General features: G+C 40.0%; 1 protein-coding gene across 1 annotated transcript; it reads right to left on the bottom strand.

Annotated features, from left to right (window-relative positions):
• Positions 1–213: 213 nt before the first annotated feature.
• On the bottom strand, positions 214–3,428 carry klhdc7a (kelch domain containing 7A). Its single transcript, XM_007230592.4, has one exon. The coding sequence runs from the start codon at positions 3,311–3,313 to the stop codon at positions 956–958; it is 2,358 nt and encodes a 785-aa protein (XP_007230654.2). The 5' UTR covers positions 3,314–3,428; the 3' UTR covers positions 214–955.
• Between the last annotated feature and the right edge of the window lie 7,534 nt (positions 3,429–10,962).

The following is a 10,962-nucleotide window of genomic DNA, read 5'->3' as shown; positions in this document are numbered from 1 at the left end:
ATTCATTAGAGCACTCTGTTGCGCTGATTTCATGCAGCCCTTAAAAAAAAAAGCCCGTAAAAGATCTGCTTTCACCAAATATAACTTTCATGTTTTCATCTAAAGAGGCAGTGTGAATGCACACATTTTCTTACAAGTACTGACTGATAAATACAGTCTTGCACAGTCTCAAACCACAAAATAGACAAGGCTTTTGCTTATACATTTATTGTATATACATACTACTATACTATTTTGTATTATTTACAATTAACTTACAGAACATGATCAATTAACTTATGAAATCCCAGCATATATGTGAAGTTATGACTTATATTAGATTTAGAGGTAAAACTATACAGTACAAACTTACAAACTCTTACATTATGGTGTGCTCATTTTACAGACAGTATTGGCTTTCAACAAAAGGACATGGGTGAAGATAATTTATTATCCAGAATTAATGGGTGCCAATTCCCAAACAAGAGTAAAATCAAGCATGCCATGCATATTTTTATCCAACCTTCATAAATTCTAGAAATGACAAGGATTTGAGTTATTCATTACAGCAACTCCAGTAATTGCAGCATTGCCCTGCTCTACATATCGATTGGCTGACGTTTTGCTTATAGAGTTCCAGGGCAGTATATTTGAGCAAAACACTTAAAGCCAGAACACTCAAGCATTAACTAGATTTAGGAGTTTACTTAGACTCAAGAGTGAACGGAAAACCCTAATAACAAGCAGCTCTCATTGGAGCCGCAAATTTATCGAGCAGAGAGTGCACAATGAATCTGATCTAGCTTTACAATTACTGGCTTTAATAGCCTTGATATTTCACTTCTACTGCCACTGATTAAGACGACTATGCATTCCAGCAACATATCAAAGGGCTTAATCTGGTCTTCAGCAATGAACATTGAGTGTTCTCTCTTACCACTCTCACCAGTCTTTCGCTCACGTGAGCTGACCTTGCTCATACACTGGTTTGAATAGTGCTTTTATCTGGCAGAGCGAGGACAAAAGGGAACAGAATGCCCTTGGCGGCCGAAAGAACCTTTAAATCTTCGGCCACGAAGCCTGGCGATATCTCGTCTGCTAAGAATCTCATGGTAAACTGTCGACTGACGCAGTAGATAACGTCGTCCATGGCGATGCACTGAAAGGCAGGGCAGTGAGGCATTCGCTTGGAGCAGCACTCGTACCAAAGCCTGGCCACAGCATGGTATCGATACACGCTGATGCCCATGGTGGGGCTCACGTCAAACCGGTAAAGAAAGTTCCGCACCGCCACCATTTCTGTAGTCCTCTCTTTGCTTCCCACTATCAAACTCTGCCTCCATACATCAGTCTTGGGGTTGTAGCGTAACAGCGTGTACTTCAACGTACCTCCCGAGACAAACAACTCCCCATTGCAAGCTGTGGCTCGATGGGCAACTGCAAAAGTCTCATTGGGCAGTGGTGCGACAAAGCTCCATCTGTTGCTCCTGGGGTCATATCGCTCAACTGTTGACAGACACTCCCCTCCAATGGCATAGACATGGTCCTGGAGAGTAACAAGCTTACAGTGAGGCCTGGCCTCGTTCATCGGACAGATTTCACTCCAAATGGATGTAATGGGATTATAACAAAAGACCTTCCTCGAAGGCACTGCTAGACTGTTTCCTTGAAAGCCTACAGCAACAAACAGGTAGTTGTCCATGGTGCACATGGCACAGCCTCTAGATAGGACTTCCTGAGGGATTTGGCACTGATAATGCCAGGTGTCTTTGTAGTCATCATAGTAATATAGTCCACTAGATGCTTTTTTGGCTTCGGACATTGTAGACTGGGATGGAAGTCTACTCCACTCTGGAGACTCCATGTCAGCCACCATCAAGCATCTTCTGCCTCTCATTCGCTGCCTCTGAATCTGATCTCGCTCACCTGCTTTGAGTCTACCATACAGGGCTGGATCTCGCAGGACCTGAAAGTAATTGTCGGACATTACTTTGAGAGCAGACTTCTGGAGAGTACTGTGTCCGTATTTCTTGGCCAGGATCAGAGCTTCTAGGCAGTTGCCCAAATCAAGCTTTCCTTTTAGACTCTCTAATTCTGAACATCCCACATTTTCCTGAGGAGGAAAGTTGAGAAACTTGGCCCCAGCAACTGTTTGTACTTGGGTGCCTGGTTCTTTAAAAGATGCTCTATTGATGTGTTGCATTTCTTTATTATTTGAGTCAGAATAGTTTTGCAACATTTCACTAGGAACTGTCGGTGAGTGACTGCAAGGTGTTGAAGTCACTGGAGGAGGAAATGGGATCTGCAGTTCAGAGTCTACTGCAGCAGCTAGGTAACTGTCCTTGCGAATTAGTCCTTGTCTAAGAAGTTTTATTGGCTCAGATTTCATTGGAGACAGAGGCTCCCCATCTGAATCGTGAGATAATTCCAGATCTCTGATTATTAAAGCAGAAGGGAGGGGGCTTGGACTTCGGGGTTTATCCATGATACCAGACAGTTCGGACAGCTTTGAATCAAACAAGTTGCCAGTTTCATATGGTCCAAAAGTTGGGCTTAGAGAGTGAGTGGGGCTCAAATCTGAAATAGAATGCGAGGATGTCTCGACATAATAATCGTAAATCTTTCCACGTACTCCAGTATTCTGGTTACCTGTTCCCTCCAGCACCAGGTCAGCATTCTCCATTTTGATCTCTGCCTTGGATTGGAAACTGGAGAAGTTGCCCAAATGACCCAAGTCCTGCCTGAGCTCTCTGCCAACCTCAATGCCACCATCCACTTTCCTTAGCAGGCATGGTGAACGACGCCCTGTTGAACTGTTGTTCACTGTTGTTGAGGATTTGCCAGCTTCGTCTGGTAGAAGTAAAGTTAATTCTGATTTGCAGTCTTTTGACTCACTTGTTTCTTTAACAGCATCCTGGCAAAAATCCTGGATGTCACTTCTTACAGATGTAGAATATTGCATGGTTTTAAATGCAAAGACTTCAGATTTAGACTCTTCATTTTCACAGGGATGTGCTGCATCACTTTCCTCGGGTTTAAAAATGTCTTTTACCAAATCCACAGAGGATTGCCTAGACTGGCTCTCTCCATTAGCCTCCTCTTTCGCAGTTTTCTTCTGGGGTTGTAACACCGTTTTGCAGTTGCTGCAGGTTTCAGCGCCTGTCTGAGTGCCCCTAGGCAGGGGGGTTCTGCCGATGGTCTGAGTTTGGCCTTGAGCCCTTGAGCTGTAGAATCTGTAAGCCCAGGAGATGAGCAGAATCGCAGCCACAGACAGAGTCAGCTTGCCCAGGAGCTGCATGTCAAAGCGCACTCCCAGCAAGTCCGCTATTGGCATTTCTGGTCTAGCAGGTTTGATGGTCAGCTGGCGATTGGGTGTTTACTCAGGGTGCTTTCTCTAGTACACCCCGGGCAGCGGAGTCGCTGATGAGGACAGCAGCAAAATGACAGCTCTCTTTCTCTTTTCACAAAGGGACTGAGAACCTGATACCTGCAGGAATTTGCATGCTGCACACCGTGAGGGCGGGACTTGGGTATTGTTCCACCTGGTACACACCATTGCTGTTGTAAAACCCACAGCTTATAGATTAGACTGAATTGTCTGTGTGTTTACTTTTCTAGCAGGAGGGAGAGAGAGTGTCTTGTAGTGAATAAATACATTCTTTTTTTACTTTTAGGAAATGGCATGAAAAATGCTACTAAAGACTACTAAAGTTAAGTGCAAATTAGCCTTCATTCCCCTCATAGTTTGCACACTACAGCATGTGATGTGAACCATAAGGAAAGTAGGACTGTGAAACAAAGAGGGTCATTGATATGGGTTATATTCCATTTGTAGATAGGTCTGTGATGAAATATTAAAGCAAATAACATGCCCTAGTTATTACAAGCATGTGGCTACATTGGAACATTAAGGGTGGGGATGGCTGATAATAAACATTAAGTACATACGAGAGCTGAAGGACCAGGATACAGCTGTTTGCACAGCCAAAACATGGCCAAGTTAATTTGCAGTACAAGAGATGAATCAGAAATTACGTAATGTACAGTGTTTACATGGTTCATTATCAGAATACTGTGCCTTTTAGTGTCACATAACTTGAGAAACCAAATGACTTGGTGTTTTACCATCTTCAGAATACACAGAACTCCATGTTCTCCAGCTCAACCCATCTGTATTTACAGTATGCATGTATAACAAAATGCATTATTTAGCTACTTTCAAGAATCTTTCAACTTTCCCCCTACATTAAAGAAAACTAAATAGCAAAGGTATTTATTTAAAATGATGGTGAACATACTATTTTGTGTGTAATAACATGTTCATTTAGAGTAAATGTTGTAAAATGTAGTGTTAGACAGTGTTTAAATGAAATGTAAGCAATTATACTGCAACATGAAAGGCACATTTCCATATTAATACTCACCCACAATCATTTAAACACTGTCTAACATGGTTGCTGCACTGTTCTTACACTCGGTCCAAAAGCAGCCAAATCTTAAAACCTTAAAGCGTTCAGCAGCATTGCAGACTCTCAGTGACCCTGCTGAACTCTGTCAGTGAGACAGTTGAACGTTGTCCCTTTTTTTGGACTAAGATACTCTTTAGCTACTTGATAGCTCTCCACAGTCACCTGAACCAGCAGGATTTGTTGTAAATAATTTACACTGGTTTTACACAGGACCGCTCCTTCAACCCTGCTCCTCTCATGTGTCCACTGGGCGTTTCGGCATCAAGCATCAGGTAAACAATAGGCTGGTTATTGTGTGCGCATGGCGGGCCCTGTAGTTTATATACACCATCAAAATATGATACCAACACTAGGTGATATTACATCATTATTAATCTTTAACACTTCTATCAAACACTTTACACAATTTAACATTTAGAGACATGCCAAAAGTCAAGGAAAAGTAAAAAGTTTCACATCTCATCCCGTGGGTGCCTAAGAATGCTTCTGCACAAGATCTGTTGCTTATACCAGTGAATTGTAATAATTATTTTTAAGTATTCTACTGTATATAAACAAGAGGGAAATCACTGCTTTTAACAGAAACTGATAAAATATTATAAAACTATATCATTAAATCACTAGATCTTCAACCCAGAGGGGTTTCTCCATTAACTCTATACTTTAATAAGGTTTCCAAAACAGTATTTCACAGTACTTTATGTAATAATATGTCACACGTTGTTGTTCAACACTTCTGCTTCGATTAATATGCTTTAAATATTATACACTTACCACAGGTAAATGGATCATACGGATCTACTACACCATTTACAGTACATGGACAAAAGTATTGAGACACCTGCTCATTAACTAACTGTTTTGTTGTCTCTAATCTGGTGCATTTGCATTAGCATTAAGTGACCAGAGCGATAGTGTGATTTCAGTAGAGCTGATTGTATCATTTTCCACAATATTTAAAATATGTAAAATCTTCACCTCACACAAACATCCAGTATTAGATTTTAGTTTGCATTCGAGTGTCCTACATTTATTTATTTACATATTAGCTTGCAAGTTATCAAAATTATAGGAACTTTAACGTTATAATATTCATCTGCAGATCTATTAGTATACATACTTTGGCCCACTCCCATTTCACCCTTTGGCCCTACCCTTCTGTCTACATTCCAAGGGGTAGGGTGTTCTGATTCTTGTTAAATTGGAGGGAGAGGGGGAAGTGTTTGGGCTACATGATCCTTTAAACCGAGGCACACTCCAAACAGAGGGCTATTATAATCACTGGCAAGATGGTGGCACAAGCAACCAAAGAAACCCACAAATTTGAGTATTGTTCTTGTTAAACACATGATTGAATGTGTAGTTTAAATGTTCATTTTCTTCATAACATGCATTGCTTGTGGCTCATCTTAGTAGCTAGCTAGGTTGTTGACTTTCCCATTCCATCTTAAATGGTGCGACATATGGCAGAGGCTGCAGCATTTAAGGTGGAATAGAAAAATAAAATAAAAGCCATTAAAAGTTAATTTCAGTTCCTCATTACAGAGGAATTAAAAATGGACCATAATAATTAATTGCTGCAAAACTGGCCCCCTTTCAGGAAGACATGCGATGCCCTAAAGTTAATTAGTTAACCAGCAGCTAGGTTACTAATCTTTAGCGCTCCACTGCTATAGCTACAGTATGTGAACCCTTTGAGATTACTTGGATTTCTGCATAAATCGGTTATTAAATGTGTTCTGATCTTCATCTAAGTCACAACAATAGACAAACACAATCTGCTTAAACTAATACCACACAAAAATATATGTTTGCATGGTTTTGTTGAACACAACATGTCAATATTCACAGTGCAGGGTGGGAAATTATGTGAACCCCTCGGCTAATGACTCTTCCAAGAACTAATTGGAGCCAGAATGTGATGAGATTGGATGTGTTGGTTAAAGCTACCCAGCCCTATAAAAACACACACCAATTTAGAGTTTCTGTTCTTAAGAAGCATTGGTTGATGTGAATCATGCCTCGCACAAAGGAGCTCTCAGAGGAACTACGCTCAAGAACTGTTGACTTGCATGAAGCTGGAAAGTGTTACAAAAGTATCTCTAAAAGCCTTGATGTTCATGTGTCCATGGTAAGACACACGCTCTGCCTAGGCGTGGTCGTCCTGTAAAGATGACTGCAAGAGCACAGCGCAGAATGATGAATGAGGTGATGAAGAATCCTAGAGTGTCAGATAAAGACTTACAGAAATCTCTGACACATGCTAACACTTTTGTTGACAAATCTACAATAAGAAAAACATTAAACAAGAATGGAGTTTATGAGAGGACACCACGGAGGAAGCCACTGCTGTCCACATTACTGCACATTTGAAGTTTGCAAATGAGCATCTAGATGTTCCACAGCACTGCTGGCTAAATGTACTGAGGACAAATGAAACCAAAAATGAGTTGTTTGGAAGGAAAACACAACACTATGTGTGGACAAAAAAGTCACAGCACACCATCATCAAAACCTCATCCCAACTGTAAAATATAGTGGTGGGGCATCATGGTTTGGGGCTGTTTTGCTGCCTCAGGGCCTGGACGGATCTCTGTCATCAACTGAAAAATGAATACCCAAGTTAACCAAGACATTTTGCAGGAAAACTTAAGACCAAGTGTCCGCCAACTGAAGCTAAACAGAGGATGGATGATGCAAGAGGAATGATCCAAAGTTCCTCTGCAACTACAGGAAACGTTTGGTTGATGTTTTTGCTGCCAAAGGTCAACCTGTTAATAAATCCAAAGGTTCACATAAAAGGTACTTTTTTCCCCCCTCACTGTGATTTTTTTACATGTTGTGTTCAATAAAACCTTGCAAACATATTTTTTGTGTGGTATTAGTTTAAGCAGACTGTGTTTATCTATTGTTGTGACTTAGATGAAGATCAGAACACATTTAATGACCAATTTATGCAGAAATCCAAGTAACCGCAAAGGGTTCACATACTTTTTCTTGCAACTCCATTGTATTGGGTGCTTGAAAGATTGTCCCAACCCTTAGCGGAAGGGTTTTACTTGAAAACAAGGGGATTGAGACTTTTTCTCTTTTTAAAATTAGTGCACTAAGTGAGAAGCAGCTCTAATGAACTAATAAATACTAATGAATTAATTGATTAGGATTCGGGTATTTCTTTTATAAACATATGTGGTTCAACTGTACTGTTGTACTGACATATTACTGGTACTGTATGAGGAAATCTGTATGATTATGAAATATGATACGCAAAAGTGTTCAGCTCTTTTACTCTGAGACCCCTAAATAAAATCCAGTGCATTAAATCGCCTACAGAAGTTTTGTAACTAGTTAATAGAGTCTGTGAATTAATAGAGTCTTAGAATTAATTCACCTGTTCTGTGAAGGCCTCAGTGGTTTGTTAGAGAACACTAGTGAACAAACAGCATCATGAAGACCAAGGAACTCACCAGGCAGAGACAAAGTTGTGGAGAAGTAAGAAAGAGAAGAAAAAGCACGTTCTAAAAACATATCCCCACTAGCACTGTTTAATTTATCATCGAAAAATAAAGAACGTGTTCTACAACTGAAAACCTACCAAGACATGGCCGTCCACCCAAACTGACAAAGAGCAAAGAGAGAACTGGTCAAAGAAGCAACAAAGAGGCCCATGGTCACTATGGAGGAGCTGCAAAAATCCACAGCTCAAGTGGGAAAATCTGTCCACAGGATAAATGTAAGTTGTGCACTCCACAAATCTGGCCCTTATGGAACAGTGGAAAGAAGAAAGCTTTGTTGAAAGAAAGACATAAGAAGTGCTGTTTACAGTTTACCACAAGCCATGTAGGGGACATAGCAATCATTTTTGTTCCATTTCACAAATATGTGCTATTTTGTGTTGGTCTATTACTTAAAATCTCAATAAAGTACATTAAGTCATTAATACATTATTAATGTAAAAAAGTTTAAGGGGAATGAATACTTGTGCAAGCAATTGTAAGGGCATCCCCAAACCATCTGCTAAGGTAACACTTTATGATCAATTTATATACTGCTATTTTTTTTCTAAATTGCAAGAGCCCAAGACCTCTTTAATTCACAATAAAGAATAACACCTTTCATAATGAAAAGAAACATAACAATAATTCTTCTTTAATAAACTGGTTACGAAGAAATCTATATGCAATAGATTTTTATTTATGTCTATCTGAATATGTTTTTGTTTTCGAATAAACACATTGCGGATCATTTATCCTCCTCTGCTGTGTATTGTACCTATTGTAATTGATGTAATTGGTGGCCTGATCCTCCTGAGGCTGTGGATGAAAACACATGAAAACATATTCCTTTTTTTGCTTCAATGTGATCATTCTGTTAACAAACTAATGGCGTGAATGTTATTCAGGCAGAATGATTAAGCCATTAAACCTCGATTTTGAGCACTTTTTGATGCTTTCGTTTCAAAGGTTGCTTCTGTGAATATTAATGGAGACGTGAAGAGACCTGAACATACAGCAGGGGCTCTTCAAACCAGCAAGTACACTATATTTCCAAACATATTCACTCTAACATTCAAATAATTAAATTCAGGTTCCAGTCACTTGGCCACAGGTGTAAAAAAGCAGCACCTAGTCATGCAGACTCTTCTACAAACGTTAGTGAAAGAATGGGTCACTTTCAGGAACTCCAGCATGGTACTGTGACAGGATGCAGCTCCTGTACAACACATCCAGTCCAGCCAACTGTCAGTGATATTATAACAGTGTAAGGAACTGGGAACGACAGCAACTTGCCCTGCCACTTGCTAATGCTGCTTTAGCAGTGGTAGCTGGGGTTAGCAGCAGGCCACAGGCCGATAATAAACTCTGAAAGCGAAACAGGTAGCAATCAGCGGTTAATGCATAGACTGTATATAGCTGGACAGAGCATCGTCTCTTAAAAGTGAAGCCACCACAGGTCGGGCGCCCCCTGCTGTTCGGCTGCAGAAAGCTGTGTAACTCCACCCATCCCCATAGGTTTCAATGGCAAAACAGACAACTTTCAATCACGTTTTTTTCTAATATACTGTAATTCTACCTCCATTATTTAAATGCAACAGCTAGTGTAACCTCTGTTTATATTGTTAAATTTTTATATCCCCACAGAATTCGGTTTTTAAAACTTTATTCGGCTCTATTCAAAAAAGGTGTGGTTATGGTAAAAGGGCTGCTTATGGGCGGGACCAATAACAGACCGTCAGCTCCGCCCCGCTCTGCAGTCTGTGACCGCGAGGCAGCCCTCAGGGGCGGGGTATTTAAATGAGTAGGCGTCTCTCCACAGCCTTTCTCCCTCCTCTGGTCTCTACTGCGCAGACTCTGGTCTCTGAATGGCTTCATTTTCATTGAATGAATGGGAACAGCGACACGGCGTCCATCTTTATATACAGTCTCGGTGCAAGAGAAGTAAACTGAAACTCCTGTATAACGCTGTACTTCAGCGAAGTGACTTTACTGCTCCTTACAAGCTGACTAGTTGAATTCATACGTAAGGTGCAAAAGATCGGCATACTGTCGATTTTTGGGAAAATTAAAGGATTTTTTGTGCACCTTATAGTGCAGAAATATGGTATTATTAATATAGTTTAGGACTAAATGGCTCTGATTTCTTTTTGCCAGAATAATTTCATTTCATGGGAAAAATATTTTAGTTTAGAGGTCTGTCATTTTGCAGTTCTTAGCCAGTAACAGTCATAATTTACAGTGAAGAAAATTGTAACTTACTCTTACGACTTACAACAATATGGCCAGACAAGCAACTATTATATAAAAAATAATTAATAACGAATATAATAAATAAAGGATAAAATAACCAAGGAAGATTGCCCTGGTGACTACACTCTGAATTTATATTAGTGAGAGAGACACGCTCACAATGCAAAAAAATACTAAGATGCAGTAAATAAAATAGTAAAATGTGAATCAGTATTTAAGTTAAATCATTTATTAAAAGACTTTGTATGGAAAGTAATTTTGCAATGTTCCTCTGCAAATGCTCAGTGAAGAACCTGTATTTGTATTGAATATGGTTATAGAAGAATTTCATGCAAAAAAATTCAGTGTTCAAAGTTCAAAGTTGAAGCGTACTGGGACAACAGCACCTCAGTCATAAAGTAGAAAACTAACAGAGCTGGGTCAGCGGATGCTGAGGAGAATAGTGCACAGAGCAACCAACATTACTACAGACTCAATACATCACTACACACCTCCAAACTTTATGTAGCTTCAGAGTTCATCACTACAAAACCTCCAAACTTCATGTAGCTTCAGAGTTCATCACTACACACCTCCAAACTTTATGTAGCTTCAGAGTTCATCACTACACACCTCCAAACTTTATGTAGCTTCAGAGGTCATCACTACACACCTCCAAACTTCATGTAGCTTCAGAGTTCATCACTACACACCTCCAAACTTCATGTAGCTTTATAGTTCATCACTACACACCTCCAAACTTCATGTAGCTTTATAGTTCATCACTA

The sequence above is a fragment of the Astyanax mexicanus genome, chromosome 24, assembly GCF_023375975.1.
Source record: "Astyanax mexicanus isolate ESR-SI-001 chromosome 24, AstMex3_surface, whole genome shotgun sequence".
NCBI classification, from domain to species: domain Eukaryota; kingdom Metazoa; phylum Chordata; class Actinopteri; order Characiformes; family Acestrorhamphidae; genus Astyanax; species Astyanax mexicanus.
The sequence above is the reverse complement of the archived record's forward strand: the minus strand, read 5'-3'. Positions and strand labels throughout refer to the sequence as shown.

Coding starts and splice junctions, on each gene's coding strand:
- klhdc7a (XM_007230592.4), bottom strand. CDS start 3,313: ATGCCAATAGCGGACTTGCTGGGAGTGCGCTTTGACATGCAGCTCCTG.